The sequence below is a fragment of the Bufo gargarizans genome, chromosome 11 (genome assembly GCF_014858855.1).
Source record: "Bufo gargarizans isolate SCDJY-AF-19 chromosome 11, ASM1485885v1, whole genome shotgun sequence".
Lineage (NCBI taxonomy): Eukaryota > Metazoa > Chordata > Amphibia > Anura > Bufonidae > Bufo > Bufo gargarizans.
The window spans coordinates 47,297,746-47,318,717 of record NC_058090.1 but is presented as its reverse complement, the minus strand read 5'-3'; the positions used below and the strand labels follow the sequence as shown (position 1 = coordinate 47,318,717).

At 44.2% G+C, this 20,972-nt stretch overlaps 1 protein-coding gene across 1 annotated transcript in view; it reads right to left on the bottom strand.

The window, feature by feature from the left end:
- The window catches only part of TTC6 (tetratricopeptide repeat domain 6), a 141,258-nt gene that overhangs the window by 5,891 nt on the left and 114,395 nt on the right, over window positions 1–20,972 (bottom strand). The window contains exons 27-29 of the mRNA XM_044271261.1: window positions 20,252–20,462; window positions 4,538–4,690; window positions 388–558 (exon numbers count right to left, since the gene is read on the bottom strand). Of these exons, the coding sequence (XP_044127196.1) occupies window positions 388–558; window positions 4,538–4,690; window positions 20,252–20,462 (535 nt within the window). The remainder of the gene's footprint in view (window positions 1–387; window positions 559–4,537; window positions 4,691–20,251; window positions 20,463–20,972) is intronic.

Below are 20,972 nucleotides of genomic sequence, written 5' to 3'. Positions count from 1 at the left end.
TACTGTTTACCGCAGGCCAAGTGACGTCATGACTAGTATCAATGGCCTGGGCGCGGCTAAGCTTCATTCAAGTGAACAGAGCTTAGCCGCGCCCAAGCCAGTTGATACTAGTCGTGACGGCACTTGGCCTGCGGTAAACAGTGAGAAGGCCGCGGCGCTCCTGGAGCGCCCCTGCCTTCTCAAACAGCTGATCGGCGGGGGTCCCAGGTGTCGGACCCTCGCCGATCAGATGCAGAACCCCTTTAAGGCACAATGCATTTTGAGTCTACAGAATTCGTAGATATAAGACATATATTGAATACTTGGAATGAGTTTTCTTCTTATCTGATACATACTGGAAACCTTAGCTACACAATGCTTAATAATGAGGTTTTGAGAATGAATTACCTGTGAGAACTGCCGATTATGGAGATATAGGTTTGCTGCATTGAAGTAAGCCAATGAATACTTGGGATTGGCAGTAATTGCTGACTGGTAATCCCGCATCGCATTGGGTAACTTCCCCATGAACTGATGGATGACTCCTCGATTTGTGAGAAGTTGCGCAGTCACACCAAGCTGTAGGGAGAAATTAGGGAAAGAGTAATAAGAATAAAAGAGGACACGTCCATCATTTAAAGGACAGTTGTGTTTTGTAACGGCTTTTAAAGGGAATCTGTCACTACATACCGCCATAGTAATCCAAGTGAAGTGTCAGATGTGTGCACGTCTCATAATGTTTCCCCCATCCCGATTGGTGTTCGCATTCCAGAGAAATCCTTGATTTTGTGATGTGCAAATTAGATGCTTGGTGCAACGAGGGTGTCACTGTTGCACCTCATTGCACCAAATGATCTGCCGCTTATCTCTGCCAGCTGATCTCCCCTAGTTTTGAATGACAGGGTAAGGCAGGGGAAAAGTACTCTCGTCTGGCTCTGCGATCTCATGCATATGCCAATGCTTTGGAGACCGGTGCGCATGCAGTACAGCCCCGATGCTTGCCAGGGCTGAAGTCATCTGTATTACACAGCCTGGCAAACATCAGGGCTGTAATCTGCATGCGTCAATTCTACAAAAGTCGCAGTGTAGCCATAGCCCAAATCTTCCCTGTCTGGCTCTGTTTTGAAGCTGGGGTCTCAGCTCGACACGATAAGGAGCAGAGCTTTTGGTGCAACAAGATGCCATGGTGGTGCACCAAGCAGCTAATCTGCATATCACAAAATTAACAATTTATCAGGAATGTGGGCACCAACATTGGGTGGGGAAAGCGCAATCTCAGGAGTCCTGCGCACATCTGACACTTCACTTGGATTATTATGGTGGTATTTGGCAACAAATTCCCTTTAAGATGTCCTACGCAATCTGCATAATGAGCATTTCCCTAATATAGTCAGCATATTGACAGGGAAATTGTCTATAGGAGCAAAGTACAGTGTACATTCATGCCAAATCCAGCACGATGCACTGGGGTGTGCCTGGCAACCTCTGTGATACTCTAAACTATGAAATCAGCACACCTATCTTAGGGATCAGTTTTACCACATTACTGTGGTCTAACAAAATCCCCATTTAGTAAATTTGCACTCTTGCAAAATGCCGACTTTAAATAGAAGTTCTCATCAAGAAAATGCATGTCACAGAGTAGGAGGAGATGAGCAGATTGGTGTATAGTTTTGTAGAAAACCGTAGTTATGTAAATCTCTGCTCTTTCCAAACGTAGTAGTCCTGTGGGTGGTCCTACTAACTGATGTTAGCTGTCAATCACTGAGCAGGGCCGCCCACATGACTCCTAAGAATAGAAAGGTTTAAATACTAGTTACACTGAATCTTCTTCCATAAAACTATGGGGGAGAGTTATCAAAACTGGTGTAAAGGAAAACTGGTTTAGTTGTCTATCAGATTCCATATTTTATCTTCCAAAGAAGTTCTAAAAAATGAAATATGGAATCTGATTGGTTGCTATAGGCAACTAAGCCAGTTCTACTTTACACCAGTTTTGATAAATCTCCCCCTAGATCCCAGTCTGCTCAGTTCCTCCTGCTCTGTTATACACTGTCCGTTATACTCTATTAGGGTTGTGCTATATTTTTTGCCTCCAGGCAAACATTGCACTACAACTGCGCCATGTGAATACACCCAAACACAGCTTTTTTACTTGAGTTTGTTACTAGTAAAAGTGCAGATTGTTATTACAAATCCTTGTCAGTTGCATACTAATTGCAGCTTAAAAGGGCCATACTGGACTAAAAAGTCATGTCAGATTTGTTCCAGAAACACCACATGTTGTGTGTTATATTGTAGCTTGGTCCCGTTTATTTCGAATGAGCTGAGCTGCAATATCTGAGTGGTATTGGTACCCATGGACTGGTGCAGCACTGTTTCTGGAAGAAAGTACCCATGAACTGGATTGGCGCCGTTTCTGGCAGATGATATCCCTGGATTGGTGTGGTACTGTTTCTGGAAGAAAGTACAATGGACTGGTGTGGCGCCGTTTCTGGCAGATGATATCCATGGATTGGTGTGGCACTGTTTCTGGAAGAAAGTACCCATGGATTGGTGTGGCACTGTTTCTAGAAGAAAGTACCCATGGATTGGTGTGGCGCTATTTCCAGAAGAAAGTACCCATGGACTGGTGTGGTGCTTTTTTTTGGAAGAAAGTATTCAAAGACTAGTGTGGTGCTGTTTCTGGAGGAGAGTACCCATGCACTGGTTTGGCACTGTTTCTGGAAGAAAGTATCCATGGTCTGGTGTGGTGCTGCTTCTAGAAGAAAGTACCCATGCGCTGGTTTGGTGCCGTTTGTGGAAGAAAGTACCCGTTTACTGGTGTAGCACTGTTTCCAGAAGAGAGTATTCATGGACTGGTGTGGCACTGTTTCTGGAAGAAAGTACCCACATTTTTCGAACCCAGTAAAACCCCTTAAACCTCCTATTTGTCCTATATATTAATATCCTGCAACAGTAAAATACCTTTTATACCACATTCACTTTACTTGAGTAAATTCTAATCAGTGAACTTGGTAAATTCACTGTATATTTCACCCTTACAGTCTGAATTAAGCAAACCTGACGAAATGTATGCAGCTTGGCCGTTTTACAGCTTAAGTGAGAGGAAAAGTAATTTCCATGCCATAATTTGTTCGGCATAAATCTTAAAGGGGGAATAGAGGATGATTATTTCATTCATGAGCATTTTGGCTCTCCCCCAAGCAGCTCACCTTGAACAAAAATATTCTCACTTACAAATTACTTTACCAAGAGGTTATTAGGATTTATGCCCATTGCACATTCATCACACACTTCTCTCCAAGGGCAATCAAATGGAAAGGCGAGTACTCTTTCTGGGGTGCACATTAGTGGAGGAAAAGCTGGACTTGGGGGACAGTAAAATAGTTGTCTTTTTTTTTAGGATACTGAACATTAAAGGGGTTGTTCGCAGTGTCGGTCTAGGGTTCCTTGGGCCCCCGGAAACAGCGCCACTGAAGCAATCATCCTGAGAGGTCCCACCATTAATATATACACAACATTTGCATGTCCACGTGTAATTTCAGGGCAAAGAAACAGACACTAATGGTAAGTTATTGGCTCTAAACTCAGCTCCAAGTTAAATTGTTTTCTACTGGACTATAGGGGCCCTGTTTATTTGGGGTACACTATTCTGTCAGAGCCTAAGCCCACCAGAGGGTCCTCTGGAACTCTGGTGGGCCAGTCCAATACTCTGTTCGAGAAGGACATCTGTCAGCAGATTTGTAACTATGGACCTGGCTGACCTGTTACATGTGCGCTTGGCAGCTGAAGGCATCTATGTTTGTCCCTGTTCATATGTGCCCGCACTGCTGAGAAAAATTATGTTTTGATATATATATGCAAATGAGCCTCTAGGAGCAACGGGGGCGTTGCTGTTACACCTAGAAGCTCTGGTTTCATAGGTACAAATCTGCTGATAAACTACTCCTGTCCAACTTGCCTCAAGTGGAAAAATTCCTTCCTTTTGCAGAGCGAGTATTGCAAATCTTCTGTGCATATGCAAAGATATGGAAACAGGGGAGGCATAAATAAGGTTATTTGTCATTCACGTGTCTAAGAAAAGCGCCAACCCCTATGTGATGTGCCCATACTGGTTGTCATCTAGCTTAAAAATAGCTATAGTTTAGGAATGGCTGTACAGAAGACAGGCTAAAGTGCTTATTATTTACTGGTGATTTATTTATTTTCTTGTTCTTTTTTGGAAAGCGCAATTTACATATAGCGTTACACAAAATATCATAATGTATTCACTGCTACTTGTCTGCATGTCCACAAGATGGTACTTGTCATTTTCATCTGTTCTCCTAACATCTGTCTGCTAGAGGTGACCCTTATACAGAAGAAGATAGTCTGCAAGAGCTGACCGATGCACACCATTAGAAAACGGTTATCTAAATCACAACCAATCTCCAGATTCCCCGGTTGTCAGACTCATGTCATGTAAAATTGCTGTGGTTACTGGATAAACCTTCCATACCTGACTCATCTATATATGTTAATACACATTGAATTGTGATGTATTTTACAAGATCACCTTTAACGCAGCATTCATGTCCTGCAGGGCAGCAAATGTGTCCCCAATCTGCAAATTTACAATAGCACGTCCTTCAAATCCCAGCATGCTTCTTGCATCAATATCCAGGGCCACAGTAAACTGGTTCCAAGCTCGTTGAAGAAGTCCTTGGGCCTGCAGAAGATACAGTAAAACAGCACTGCTAAATACTAATATATATGTATACACAATGATCAATCATAACATTGAGTACCTTGTTACAATGGCACCTGGGATATATTAAAGTAGCACTCCAACATTTTTTTTAATTCTCTGACCTGTTAGAAAGGTACATGATGTAAATTGTAGTGAAGGTAATCTTCTTACCAGTGACTGTATTTGCGAGATATAACCTCCCTTCTGAACCTCAGCTGTGTCATGTGACCAACACTTTGCCTCTCCAACTGACATAGGATAGGAAGTTACTTCATTCCTATGAGACTGACATTAAGGCTTTCATAGAAATACATAAAGAAACTAACTTCCTGTCCACACATAAGATACTGTGGTACTTGGAGAGTCAGAGTACTGTCACATGACAAAGCTGAGGATCAGAAGGGAGGTTATAACTCACAAATACAGTCACTGGTAAGATAATAATACATAATGTACCTTTCTAACAGGTCAGAGAATAAACATTTTTGTGGGAGTGCTTTTTTAAAGAGTTTTTCCAGGACTTTTATGTTGATGGTCTATCTTCAGGATAGACCATCAATATCTGATCAAGTCAGACACTCCACAGACCCAATGAGCATCTCTTTTTCAGTAGCTTCACTGCCAGAACTACACAGCTCCATCCACTGTGTAACGGACAGAGCTGGTTACTGTGGCGCTGCAGTAATCAGCTCTGTCTACAAAACAGCTGATGGTGGAGACGCAGGGTATCAGATAGGACCAAAAGATAGGCCATCAATATTAAAGTACTGGAAAACACCTGTAAGTAGCAAATGAACAGTGTATAACGTGATGGAAAAATTGTTACAGCCAGCAAAGGAAGCAATATGGACAATCACAGTACATTAGTAAGTGCCTTGAATTAACTTTGTCTACGTGATAAATGTCATTTGCTGGAGTGAGACAACCCCTTTAACAAGGCTTAGGTGCATAAAACGTTTACCAGACAGTGGTAAAATGCTTAAAAAATATACACAAACGGATCACATACAACGTAAAGTAAAGTAACAAATCATTTAACGTTCAAAAAAATGAGCAAGCTCTTCATCAACCAGTTCCCAACATGGCATCTGGCTGACGTCCATGGTGATAAAAAAAAGAGGAGAGGTAGTAACAACACATCGTACCTAATCGGTGTCATCCAAGGAGCTGAGCTCTTTGTTACATGCATAGAAGTGTGACTCTGGCTATGTGCGGCTTCTCACATATCATGTAACCTATGCTTGTGTTTTCCTTTTTCAGCATTGTTTCTATTCTGTTTTATTGATTTGTATAATAACTTCAATAATAACAGATTTGGGAAAAAGCATGCCCCAGAAGCGCTACTACATGAGGCAGGAGAGGTGATAGGTTCTCTTTATATACAATCTTCTGTTCAATATTGTAAGTCATTTTAGGATGAAAAGAAGATTGCTTTAATGCTCTTGAATAGGCTTACTGACTGATTGTGCATTAGCAGCAGTTTAACATGGATATTCAAGAAAAAAAAAAAAGTTTAATATGAGGGATATTTTTTCAATAACTGAATAAACAAGTGCTGCTGGAAAATGCATTATCCTGGATAGTGAAAGGCTTTTAAAGTCATTATAGTCAATTTATGAAACATTAATAATATTGTGTTCTATGCAGAAGGCGAGCAAATGGTCCCTATCTAAAATCATTCAGAGATTCTATGAAAAACGTATGTAGTGTAATGAAATCTCGGAAGCAAGACGTGGTCCAAATGGTGGGGAAACATAAGCCTGTTAAGGGAATAATACCCTCGAGCGATTCAACGCCACGAGTTTGCTGCTATTCTTGACACTGAGTTTTCAAATGATACACTGGTACAGGATCAGCAGTCTTCAGCACTCCACCTGCTACGCAACTACAACTCCAAGCATGCACACTTGCTTGTGTGTTCTTCTAAGGCCTCATGCACACGACCGTTGTTGTGTTCCGTTCGCTCCCTGCTCAACAACGATCTGTGTGATTAGTGCGATCATTCAGCCCATGGAGAAGACTGTGGTGAATAAAACTACCAAGGACGTTTTAATAAGTAGAAAATATGTATTTTTTGATGTTCTGTTGTCCTATCCTGGGGAGCATCTTATGGTCAGGTGCATCTTATAGTCCAAAAAATACATTTACTTCCTATAGGAGTCCATTTCACATTTCAGCTTGGGGGTCCGCTCTGTCACAGTTACGTGGCAGGATCAATGTGGCACTTTCTGTGACATCTGATCTGCTGATCACATGGGTTATCCTCCTGCTAGAAAACATCCTTATACTATGTTAGCCCCAGCCCCTCCGATGGCTATTTCACAAATCACCTTCAATCTGAGGGAGGGGGAGGAGAGTTACCTATTCGAATGTCAGACTGCAATGATCCTGACATGTGACCAGGGGACACAGCAGATCTCCTAACTAAAATGTAAAATGGACTCCTATGGTTGAGTTAAAGGGGTTGTACAAGTTAGGGTCCATTCACACAGCTGTATGTGTTTTGCGGATCCGCAAAACAGGCACACCGGCAATGTGCGTTCCGCATTTTGCAGCCCGCACATCGCGAGCACTCTCATAAAAAAATGCCTTTTCTTGTCCGCAATTGCGCTGTCATGTGAGTGATGACTGTGACATCACTGGCGTAGGAAGAGTGTTGCAGCCTTTTCACATTAATGTAATATAAGTCTACCGTCTGTTTTCCCTTGCTAAAAGAAAACGCATAATAACCACAGGTGTTTTTTTTATGCAGTTTTGGATGCCATGTGTGCTAGCACCCTTAGGGATCATGCACACGACCATATGTATTTTGCGGTCCACAAAACACAGATCTGTGTGACATCAGTATTGCACCTGTTTTTTTTTTTTGCGGATCCATTGTAACAATGCCTATCCTTGTCCTTAAAATGGACATGATCTTTTTTGCAGAACGGTCATGCGGACATACAGAAATGGAATGCACACGGAGTAATTTCAGTTTTTTTTGCGGAACTATTAAAGCAAATGGTTCCACATACAGGCCGCAAAAGAAGCTGAACGGACACGGAAAAAAAATACATTTGTTTGCATGAGCCCTTAGGGCTAGATACTGAGTTAAAGGGGTTCTCCGGGAATTAAGAAGATGAAAATACTTAAAGGGAACCTGTCACCTCCCAAAACCCTCCCATGCCGCCAGCAGTACCTGCGTGTAGCCAGCAGTGTGCTTCTGATGATGCCTTTCTTCCTGAAGGCAGATGCAGCAAAAGTACTGAAGACATTGTTTTATCCCCTGCCCAGTGCGCTTCTCCACACATGCTTGAAGTCAAGGAGGCAGCGGCCTCCTTGCTTCAAGTCATGGTAACCGCACCCGCTTCCCTGGCCCTTCGCTGTGACTGAAAGACGGCATTTCAGCTGGCTTTGCCGAACTATCTGCATAAGCGCTGTCAGTCACAGCGAAGGGGCAGGGAAGGGGGCACGGTCACCGTGACTTGAAGCAAGGAGGCCACTGCCTCCTTGACTTCAAGCATGTGTGGAGAAGCGCGCTGGCCAGGGGATAAAACAATGTCTTCAGTACTTTTGCTGCATCTGCCTTCAGGAAGAAAGGCATCATCAGAAGCACACTGCTGGCTACACGCAGGTACTGCTGGTGGCTTGGGATGGTTTTTGGGAGGTGACAGGTTCCCTTTAACCCCTTAGGGACCCATGACGTACCGGTACGGCATGGTTCCCGAGTCCTTAAGGACCCATGACGTACCGGTACGTCATGTATAGTTCCAATCACCGCCGCCCGGCGGGCGGTGATCGGAACCCGGTGCCTGCTCAAATCATTGAGCAGGCACCTTGGCTAAATGCACGGGGGGGGGGGGGGGGGGGTCCCGTGACCCCCCTGTGTCGGCGATCGCAGCAAACCGCAGGTCAATTCAGACCTGTGGTTTGCGGCTTTTACCTGGTGCGGCGGCAGGAGCAGTGGTGCCATCGGGTCCCCATGGGTCTGTAGGGGGGACCCGATGGCATAAAAGGCAGCGCGATGCCTAAGGAAGGCAGCGCGATGCCTAAGGAAGGCATTGCGCTGACTTCCGGTGACGAGCCTGTGAGATCCAGCCCCCTGGATCTCACAAGCCGGAAGCTATATGAGGCCTCATGCACACGACTGTTTTTTTTTTAAGGTCCGCAAAAACGGGGTCCGTAGGTCCGTGATCCATGTCTGTTTTTTCTTCCGTGGGTCTTCCTTGATTTTCGAAGGATTCACAGACATGAAGAAAAAGTCGTTTTGGTGTCCGCCTGGCCGTGCAGACCCAAACGGATCCGTCCTGACTTACAATGCAAGTCAATGGGGACGGATCCGTTTGACGTTGACACAATATGGTGCAATTGCAAACGGATCCGTCCCCCATTGACTTTCAATGTAAAGTCAGGAGTCCCTATTATACCATCGGATCTGAGTTTTCTCCAATCCGATGGTATATTTTAACTTGAAGCGTCCCCATCACCATGGGAATGCCTCTATGTTAGAATATACCATCGGATTTGAGTTATATCGTGAAAACTCATATCCGACAGTATATTCTAATACAGAGGCGTTCCCATAGTGATGGGGACGCTTCAAGTTAGAATATACTACGAACTGTGTACATGACTGCCCCCTGCTGCCTGGCAGCACCTGATCTCTTACAGGGGGCTGTGATCCGCACAATTAACCCCTTAGGTGCCGCACCTCAGGGGTTAATTGTGCGCATCATAGCCCCCTGTAAGAGATCAGGGGCTGCCAGGCAGCAGTGGGCCCCCCCTCCCTCCCTCTATTGTATTAACTCATTGGTGGCCAGTGTGCGGCCCCCCCCTCCCTCTATTGTATTAACTCATTGGTGGCCAGTGTGCGGCCCCCCTCCCTCCCTCTATTGTATAAACTCATTGGTGGCCAGTGTGCAGCCCCCCCTCCCTCCCTCTATTGTATTAACTCATTGGTGGCCAGTGTGCGGCCCCCTTCCCTCCCTCTATTGTATTAACTCATTGGTGGCCAGTGTGCGGCCCCCCCCCCGATCATTGGTGGCAGTGGAGAGTTCCGATCGGAGTCCCAGTTTAATCACTGGGGCTCCGATCGGTAACCATGGCAACCAGGACGCTACTGCAGTCCTGGTTGCCATGGTTACTTAGCAATATTAGAAGCATCATACTTACCTGCTGCGCTGTCTGTGACCAGCTGGAAGCTTCTCCTACTGGTAAGTGACAGGTCTGTGCGGCGCATTGCTTAATGATCTGTCACTTACCAGTAGGAGGAGCTCCCGGCCGGTCACAGACGGTGCAGCAGGTAAGTATGATGCTTCTAATATTGCTAAGTAACCATGGCAACCAGGACTGCAGTAGCATCCTGGTTGCCATGGTTACCGATCGGAGCCACAGCGATTAAACTGGGACTCCGATCGGAACTCTCCGCTGCCACCAATGATCGGGTGGGCTGGGGGGAGGCCGCACACTGGCCACCAATGAGTTAATACAATAGAGGGAGGGGGGGGAGGCCGCACACTGGCCACCAATGAGTTAATACAATAGAGGGAGGGGGAGCCGCACTGGCCCCCAATGAGTTAATACAATAGAGGGAGGGAGGAGGGGGGGCCGGGGGGAAGCCGCACACTGGCCACCAATGAGTTAATACAATAGAGGGAGGGGGGGGCTATGATACGCACAATTAACCCCTGAGGTGCGGCACCTGAGGGGTTTATTGTACGGATCACAGCCCCCTGTAAGAGATCGGGTGCTGCCAGGCAGCAGGGGGCAGTCATGTACACAGTTCGTAGTATATTCTAACTATAAGCGTCGCCATCACTATGGGAACGCCTCTGTGTTAGAATATACTGTCGGATCTGAGTTTTCACGAAGTGAAAACTCAGCTCTGAAAAAGCTTTTATGCAGACGGATCTTCGGATCCGTCTGTATGAAAGTAACCTACGCGGATGCCAATCTTGTGTGCATCCGTGTTCTTTCACGGACCCATTGACTTGAATGGGTCCGTGAACCGTTGTCCGTCAAAAAAATAGGACAGGTCCTATTTTTTTGACGGACAGGAAACACGGATCACGGCCGCTGATGAACAACGGTGCATCTTCCGAGTTTTCAACGGACCCATTGAAAGTCAATGGGTCCGCAGAAAATCGCGGAAAACGGAACAACGGCCACGGATGCACACAACGGTCGTGTGCATGAGGCCTAATACACACAGTATTACTCATACAGCCAATGAATTCCAATACAGAAGTATTGGAATGCATTGTAAAGGATTAAACCCCCAAAAGTTCAAGTCCCAAAGTGGGACCAAAAAAAAAAGTGAAAAAATAAAGTTTTCCCCCCAAAAAATTAAAAGTTTCAAGTAAAAATAAACAAAAACTTCATTTTCACCAAATAAAGTAAAAAAAAATTGGTAAAAAATAGGGGGGGGGGAGAGTATACATATTAGGTATTGCCGTGTCCGTATCGACCGGCTCTATAAACATATCACATGACCTAACCCCTCAGATGAACACCGTAAAAAATAAAAACTGTGCTAAATAAACCATTTTTTTGTCACCTTACATCACAAAAAGTACAGCAAGCGATTAAAAAGGTGTTTGCCCACCAAAATATCACCAATCTAACTGTCACCTCATCCCGCAAAAAATTAGCCCCTACCTGAGACAATCGTCCAAGAAATAAAAAAACGATGGCTCACAATATGGAGACACTAAAACATCATTTTTTTGTTTTAAAAAAGCTGTTATTGTGTAAAACTTACATAAATAAATAAAAAAGTATACATATTTGGTATCGCCGCGTTCATATCGACCGGCTCTATAAAAATATCACATGACCTAACCCCTCAGATGAACACCGTAAAAAATAAAAACTGTGCTAAATAAACAATTTTTTGTCACCTTACATCACAAAAGGTGTAATAGCAAGCGATCAAAAAGTCACACGCACCTCAAAATAGTGCCAATCAAACAGTCATCTCATCCTGCAAAAAATGAGATCCTACCTAAGATAATCGCCGAAAAACTGAAAAAACTATGGCTCTCAGAATATGGAGACACTAAAATCAGATTTTTTTTGTTTAAAAAATGATATTATTGTGTAAAACTTACATAAATAAAAAAAAGTATACATATTAGGTATCGCCGCATCCGTGACAACCTGGTCTACAAAAATATCACACGATATAACCTGTCAGATGAATGTTGTAAATAACAAAAAATAAAAATGGTGCCAAAACAGCTATTTCTTGTTATCTTGCCTCACAAAAAGTGTAATATAGAGCAACCAAAAATCATATTTACCCTAAACTAGTACCAGCAATACTGCCACCTTATCCCGTAGTTTCTAAAATGGGGCCACTTTTTTGGAGTTTCTACTCTAGGAGTACATCAGGGGGGCTTCAAATGGGACATGGTGTAAAAAAAAAACAGTCCAACAAAATCTGCCTTCCAAAAACCATGTGGCATTCCTTTCCTTCTGCGCCCTGCCGTGTGCCCGTACAGCTGTTTACGACCACATATGGGGTGTTTCTGTAAACTACAGAATCAGGGCCCATAAATATTGAGTTTGGTTTGGCTGTTAACCCTTGCTTTGTTACTGGGAAAAATGGATTAAAATTGAAAATTTGCCAAAAAAGTGAAATTTTGAAATTGTATCTCTATTTTCCATTAATTCTTGTGGAACACCTAAAGGGTTAACAAAGTTTGTAAAATCAGTTTTGAATACCTTGAGGGGTGTAGTTTCTTAGATGGGGTCACTTTTATGGAGTTTCTACTCTAGGGGTGCATCAGGGGGGCTTCAAATGGGACATGGTGCCAAAAAAGAAAACTGTCCAGCAAAATCTGCCTTCCAAAAACCGTATGGCATTCCTTTCCTTCTGCGCCATGCCGTGTGCCCATACAGTAGTTTACGACCACATATGGGGTGTTTCTGTAAATTACAGAATCAGAGCCATAAATATTGAGTTTGGTTTGGCTGTTAACCCTTGCTTTGTAACTGGAAAAAAATTATTAAAATTGAAAATCTGCCAAAAAAGTGAAATTTTGAAATTGTATCTCTATTTTCCATTAATTCTTGTGGAACACCTAAAGGGTTAACAAAGTTTGTAAAATCAGTTTTGAATACCTTGAGGGGTGTAGTTTATAGAATAAGGTCATTTTTTGGTGGTTTCTATTATGTAAGCCTTGCAAAGTGACTTCAGATATGGACTGGTCCGTAAAAATTGGGTTTTTGAAAATTTCTGGAAAATTTTAAGATTTGCTTCTAAACTTCTGAGGGCCCTTTCACACTTGCGTTGTCCGGATCCGGCATAGAGTTCCGTCGTCGGGGCTCTATGCCGGAAGAATCCTGATCAGGATTATCCTAATGCATGGATGGAGAGAAATCCGTTCAGGATGCATCAGGATGTCTTCAGTTCCGGAACGGAACGTTTTTTGGCCGGAGAAAATACTGCAGCATGCTGCGCTTTTTGCTCCGGCCAAAAATCCTGAAGACTTGCCGCAAGGCCGGATCCGGAATTAATGCCCATTGAAAGGCATTGATCCGGATCCGGCCTTAAGCTAAACGTCGTTTCGGCGCATTGCCAGACCCGACATTTAGCTTTTTCTGAATGGTTACCATGGCTGCAAGGACGCTAAAGTCCTGGCAGCCATGGTAAAGTGTAGCGGGGAGCGGGGGAGCAGCATACTTACCGTCCGTGCGGCTCCCCGGGCGCTCCAGAGTGACGTCAGGGCGCCCCAAGCGCATGGATCACGTGATCACATGGAACACGTCATCCATGCGCACGGGGCGCTCTGGCGTCATTCTGGAGCGCCCCGGGAGCCACACGGACTGTAAGTATACCGCTCCCCCGCTCCCCACTACTACTATGGCAACCAGGACTTTAATAGCGTCCTGGGTGCCATAGTAACACTGAATGCATTTTGAAGACGGCTCCGTCTTCAAATGCTTTCAGTACACTTGCGTTTTTCCGGATCCGGCGTGTAATTCCGGCAAGTGGAGTACACGCCGGATCCGGACAACGCAAGTGTGAAAGGGCCCTAAGCCTTGTAACATCCACCAAAAATTAAATATTATTCCCAAAATGATCCAAACATGAAGTAGACATATGGGGAATTTAAAGTAATAACTATTTTTGGAGGTATTACTATGTATTATAGAAGTAGAGAAACTGAAACTTGGACATTTGCAATTTTTTTGTAAATTTGGAATTTTTTTATAAATAAAAATTATTTTTTTTACTTCATTTTACCAGTGTCATGAAGTACAATATGTGATGAAAAAACAATCTCAGAATGGCCTAGATAAGTCAAAGCGTTTTAAAGTTATCAGCACTTAAAGTGACACTGGTCAGATTTGCAAAAAACGGCCAAGTCCTTAACCACCTCCCGACCGCTGTACGCAGATATGCGTCCGGGAGGTGGTTGCTTTACTCCTCCTGGACGCATATACGCGTCTTCTCGCGAGACGCGAGATTTCCTGTGAACGCGCGCGCGCTCACAGGAACGGAAGGTAAGCGAGTGGATCTCCAGCCTGCCAGCGGCGATCGCTCGCTGGCAGGCTGGAGATCCGAATTTTTTAACCCCTAACAGGTATATTAGACGCTGTTTTCATAACAGCGTCTAATATACCTCCTACCTGGTCCTCTGGTGGTCCCTTTTGTTAGGATCGACCACCAGAGGACTCAGGTAGGTCAGTACAGTCCCACCAAACACCACACTACACTACACTACAGCCCCCCCCCCCCCGTCACTTATTAACCCCTTATAAACCCCTGATCACCCATGATCACCCCATATAAACTCCCTGATCACCCCCCTGTCATTGATCACCGCCCTGTCATTGATCACCCCCCTGTCAGGCTCCGTTCAGACGTCCGTATGATTTTTACGGATCCACAGATACATGGATCGGATCCGCAAAAAGCATACGGACGTCTGAATGGAGCCTTACAGGGGGGTGATCAATGACAGGCGGGTGATCACCCATATACACTCCCTGATCACCCCCTGTCATTGATCACCCCCCTGTCATTGATAACCCCCCTGTAAGGCTCCATTCAGACGTCCGCATGCGTTCTGTGGATCCGATCCATGTATCCATGGATCCGTAAAAATCATGCGGACGTCTGAATGGAGCCTTACAGGGGGGGGTGATCAGTGACAGGGGGGTGATCACCCTGATTACCCTGATCACCCCCTGTCATTGATAACCCCCCTGTAAGGCTCCATTCAGACGTCCGCATGCGTTCTGTGGATCCGATCCATGTATCCATGGATCCGTAAAAATCATGTGGACGTCTGAATGGAGCCTTACAGGGGGGTGATCAGTGACAGGGGGGTGATCACCCTGATTACCCTGATCACTCCCTGTCATTGATAACCCCCCTGTAAGGCTCCATTCAGACGTCCGCATGCGTTTTGTGGATCCGATCCATGTATCCATGGATCCGTAAAAAATCATGCGGATGTCTGAATGGAGCCTTACAGGGGGGGTGATCAGTGACAGGGGGGTGATCACCCTGATTACCCTGATCACCCCCTGTCATTGATAACCCCCCTGTAAGGCTCCATTCAGACGTCCGCATGCGTTTTGTGGATCCGATCCATGTATCCATGGATCCGTAAAAAATCATGCGGATGTCTGAATGGAGCCTTACAGGGGGGGTGATCAGTGACAGGGGGGTGATCACCCTGATTACCCTGATCACCCCCTGTCATTGATAACCCCCCTGTAAGGCTCCATTCAGACGTCCGCATGCGTTCTGTGGATCCGATCCATGTATCCATGGATCCGTAAAAAATCATGCGGATGTCTGAATGGAGCCTTACAGGGGGGGTGATCAGTGACAGGGGGGTGATCACCCTGATTACCCTGATCACCCCCTGTCATTGATAACCCCCCTGTAAGGCTCCATTCAGACGTCCGCATGCGTTCTGTGGATCCGATCCATGTATCCATGGATCCGTAAAAAATCATGCGGATGTCTGAATGGAGCCTTACAGGGGGGGTGATCAATGACAGGGGGGTGATCAGGGAGTCTATATGGGGTGATCACCCCCCTGTCATTGATCACCCCCCTGTCATTGATCACCCCCCCCCTGGTAAGGCTCCATTCAGACATTTTTTTTGGCACAAGTTAGCGGAAATTTTTTGTTTGTTTTTGTTTTTGTTTTTTCTTACAAAGTCTCATATTCCACTAACTTGTGTCAAAAAATAAAATCTCACATGAACTCACCATACCCCTCACGGAATCCAAATGCGTAAACATTTTTAGACATTTATATTCCAGACTTCTTCTCACGCTTTAGGGCCCCTAAAAAGCCAGGGCAGTATAAATACCCCACATGTGACCCCATTTCGGAAAGAAGACACCCCAAGGTATTCCGTGAGGGGCATATTGAGTCCATGAAAGATTGAAATTTTTGTCCTAAGTTAGCGGAAAGTGAGACTTTGTGAGAAAAAAAAAAAAAAAAAAATCTATATCCGCTAACTTATGCAAAAAAAAAAATAATTTCTAGGAACTCGCCAGGCCCCTCATTGAATACCTTGGGGTGTCTTCTTTCCAAAGTGGGGTCACATGTGGGGTATTTATACTGCCCTGGCTTTTTAGGGGCCCGAAAGTGTGAGAAGAAGTCTGGGATCCAAATGTCTAAAAATGCCCTCCTAAAAGGAATTTGGGCCCCTTTGCGCATCTAGGCTTCAAAAAAGTGTCACACATGTGGTATCGCCGTACTCAGGAGAAGTTGGGGAATGTGTTTTGGGGTGTCATTTTACATATACCCATGCTGGGTGAGAAAAATATCTTGGTCAAATGCCAACTTTGTATAAAAAAATGGGAAAAGTTGTCTTTTGCCAAGATATTTCTCTCACCCAGCATGGGTATATGTAAAATGACCCCCCAAAACACATTCCCCAACTTCTCCTGAGTACGGCGATACCACGTGTGTGACACTTTTTTGCAGCCAAGGTGGGCAAAGGGGCACCTTTCGGATTTCGCAGGCCATTTTTTACACATTTTGATTGCAAGGTACTTCTTACACATTTGGGCCCCTAAATTGCCAGGGCAGTATAACTACGCCACAAGTGACCCCATTTTGGAAAGAAGACACCCCAAGGTATTCCGTGTGGGGCACGGCGAGTTCCTAGAATTTTTTATTTTTTGTCACAATTTAGCGGAAAATGATGATTTTTCTTTTTTTTTCTTTTTTCCTTACAAAGTCTCATATTCCACTAACTTGCGACAAAAAATAAAAAATTCTAGGAACTCGCCATGCCCCTCACGGAATACCTTGGGGTGTCTTCTTTCCAAAATGGGGTCACTTGTGGGGTAGTTATACTGCCCTGGCAATGTAGGGGCCCAAATGTGTGAGAAGAACTTTGCAATCAAAATGTGTAAAAAATGCCCTGCAAAATCCGAAAGGTGCACTTTGGAATATGTGCCCCTTTGCCCACCTTGGCATCAAAAAAGTGTGACACATCTGGTATCGCCGTACTCAGGAGAAGTTGGGCAATGTGTTTTGGGGTGTCATTTTACATATACCCATGCTGGGTGAGAAAAATATCTTGGTCAAATGCCAACTTTGTATAAAAAAATGGGAAAAGTTGTCTTTTGCCAAGATATTTCTCTCACCCAGCATGGGTATATGTAAAATGACACCCCAAATCACATTCCCCAACTTCTCCTGAGTACGGCGATACCAGATGTGTGACACTTTTTTGATGCCAAGGTGGGCAAAGGGGCACATATTCCAAAGTGCACCTTTCGGATTTCACGGTCATTTTTTACAGATTTTGATTGCAAAGTACTTCTCACACATTTGGGCCCCTAAATTGCCAGGGCAGTATAACTACGCCACAAGTGACCCCATTTTGGAAAGAAGACACCCCAAGGTATTCCGTGAGGGGCATGGCGAGTTCCTAGAATTTTTTATTTTTTGTCGCAAGTTAGTGGAATATGAGACTTTGTAAGGAAAAAAGAGGAAAAAAAAAAAATCATCATTTTCCGCTAACTTGTGACAAAAAATAAAAAATTCTAGGAACTCGCCATGCCCCTCACGGAATACCTTGGGGTGTCTTCTTTCCAAAATGGGGTCACTTGTGGCGTAGTTATACTGCCCTGGCAATTTAGGGGCCCAAATGTGTGAGAAGTACCTTGCAATCAAAATGTGTAAAAAATGGCCTGCAAAATCCGAAAGGTGCACTTTGGAATGTGTGCCCCTTTGCCCACCTTGGCTGCAAAAAAGTGTGACACATCTGGTATCGCCGTACTCAGGAGAAGTTGGGGAATGTGTTTTGGGGTGTCATTTTACATATACCCATGCTGGATGAGAGAAATATCTTGGCAAAAGACAACTTTTCCCATTTTTTTATACAAAGTTGGCATTTGACCAAGATATTTTTCTCACCCAGCATGGGTATATGTAAAATGACACCCCAAAACACATTCCCCAACTTCTCCTGAGTACGGCGATACCAGATGTGTCACACTTTTTTGCTGCCAAGGTGGGCAAAGGGGCGCATATTCCAAAGTGCACCTTTTGGATTTCACCGGTCATTTTTTACACATTTTGTTTGCAAAGTTCTTCTCACACATTTGGGCCCCTAAATTGCCAGGGCAGTATAACTACCCCACAAGTGACCCCATTTTGGAAAGAAGACACCCCAAGGTATTCTGTGAGGGGCATGGTGAGTTCCTAGAATTTTTTATTTTTTGTCGCAAGTTAGTGGAATATGAGACTTTGTAAGAAAAAATAAAAAAAATAAAATCATCATCATTTTCCGCTAACTTGTGACAAAAAATAAAAAGTTCTATGAACTCACTATGCCCATCAGCGAATACCTTAGGGTGTCTACTTTCCGAAATGGGGTCATTTGTGGGGTTTTTCTACTGATTGGGCATTGTAGAACCTCAGGAAACATGACAGGTGCTCAGAAAGTCAGAGCTGTTTCAAAAAGCGGAAATTCACATTTTTGTACCATAGTTTGTAAATGCTATAACTTTTACCCAAACCATTTTTTTTTTGCCCAAACATTTTTTTTTTATCAAAGACATGTAGAACAATAAATTTGGCGAAAAATTTATATATGGATGTCGTTTTTTTTGCAAAATTTTACAGCTGAAAGTGAAAAATGTCATTTTTTTGCAAAAAAATCGTTACATTTTGATTAATAACAAAAAAAGTAAAAATGCCAGCAGCAATGAAATACCACCAAATGAAAGCTCCATTAGTGAGAAGAAAAGGAGGTAAAATTCATTTGGGTGGTAAGTTGCATGACCGAGCGATAAACGGTGAAAGTAGTGTAGTGCCGAAGTGTAAAAAGTGCTCTGGTCATGAAGGGGGTTTCACCTAGCGGGGCTGAAGTGGTTAAAGGGGTTGTCCAAGTTATATTTATTGATGACCTATCCTCAGGATAGGTCATCAATATCAGATCGGCGGGGGTCCGACACCTGGCACCCCTGCCGATCAGCTGTTTGAAGAGGAGGCGCGCTCCGTGCCAGAGCTGCCTCCTCTTCACTGTTTACCTTCTAGCCGTTGCATCTGCAGTGGTGAGCAGGTGTAATTACACCCAAGCCGTCCCATTCATTTTAATAGGACGTTTGGTGTAATTACACCTGCTCACCACTGCAGATGCAACGGCTAGAAGGTAAACAGTGAAGAGGAGGCAGCTCTGGCACGGAGCGCGCCTCCTCTTCAAACAGCTGATCGGCAGGGGTGCCAGGTGTCGGACCCCCGCCGATCTGATATTGATGACCTATCCTGAGGAAAGGTCATCAATAAATATAACTTGGACAACCCCTTTAAGGGGTTAAATATGACTTTATTATAAATATATTTCCAAATACCGTTCATTAGTTATAATGGCTAGTTTTGTCTAGGGAGCAATCAATAGGAGAAATAAAATGGCCGCTGTCCTATTATTACACACAAAACCTGTCCTAATCACACAGGAGGACAAGTTACCTCACAACACTGAGGTAAAGAGCTGCCTCATCATCCTCTCTGCTCTGCTTGTCAGGGATTATAATCATGAATACAGCTGATATCTCTGTAGGAATGGAGTTCATGAGGAGACATGAAGTACAGCAAGAAGGTGGGGATGTGGGTAATGAGCAGCAACACTTGTATGTAGTCTCCACAGTCCCACATTACAACAGTCTGTCCTGTCCGTCCTCTCTGTACTTCATGTCTCCTCATGAACTCCATTCCTACAGAGATTCAGCTGAATATCATATTAAACTGTATTAAGAATCATAATCCCTGGCAAGCAGAGAGGAGGATGAGGCAGCTCTTTAGCTCAGTGTTGTGAAATAACTTGTCCTGCTGTGTGGTTAGGACAGGTTTTGTGAGTACTAATAGGACAGCGGCCATTTTATGTCTCCTAATGATTGTTCCCTAGACAGACCGAGCCATTATAACTAATGTATGGTATTTAGGAATATATTTAAAATAAAGTAATATTTTATTATTTTCATTTTCTTAATTCCTGGAGAACCTCTTTAATCAGTAGCTGCAGAGTGACCACAAATCAGTCCAGGGAAATATAGGCAGTTCTCACCTGGAAATTATATCCCAGACAGATCCTTGCTGCAATACATGTGGGTTTCAGGTGAAGGGCCTTCACAAAGTCCGCCTGAGCACGCTTAATGCCCTCTTGGTGGCCATATTCCATGTATGCATTGCCACGGCCAATGTAGCCCTCAGGAGTCAGAGGGTTTATTTCTAACACTTGGCTGAATGCCCGCACAGCTTCCTCATACTGCTGTAACCTGGCAAAGGGAAAGTACATAAATCATTACCCTTTAACACAGTAGAATTAAATACAATAGAAATTATCTTCTTCTAGAAGCAACTTGCTTAAATCTACGACAGCTCCCTTGCTAGAGTAGATTTAAGTCATTTTTTGTCCCAAAAACAGGCGTAGAAAATGATACCCGCAGCACGCCCCCTTTTCCTGCCACCTCGGAAAAGTGGTGTGAGGGGGGAAAATGCACAGATTCCGCTGCAAATCCTCTTTGCCACCGAATCTGCAACAAAAGTACGCCAAAAAGTACTTCAGATCATAAATGACCCCCGAAATGCTTTGTAGAATCTGCCTTTACTACGGTTTACTACTCTCACTGTAAAGAATCCTTTCCTATAGAGAGGTCTGAATTGCCTTTCTACCACATAAAGGATGTCCCCTGGCCCTTTGTACAGTTCTAGGCTTCAATAAATCATGTGATGGTTCTTTGCATTGACCATGTTAATAACACTGCCTATAAGGGTAACTTTGCACA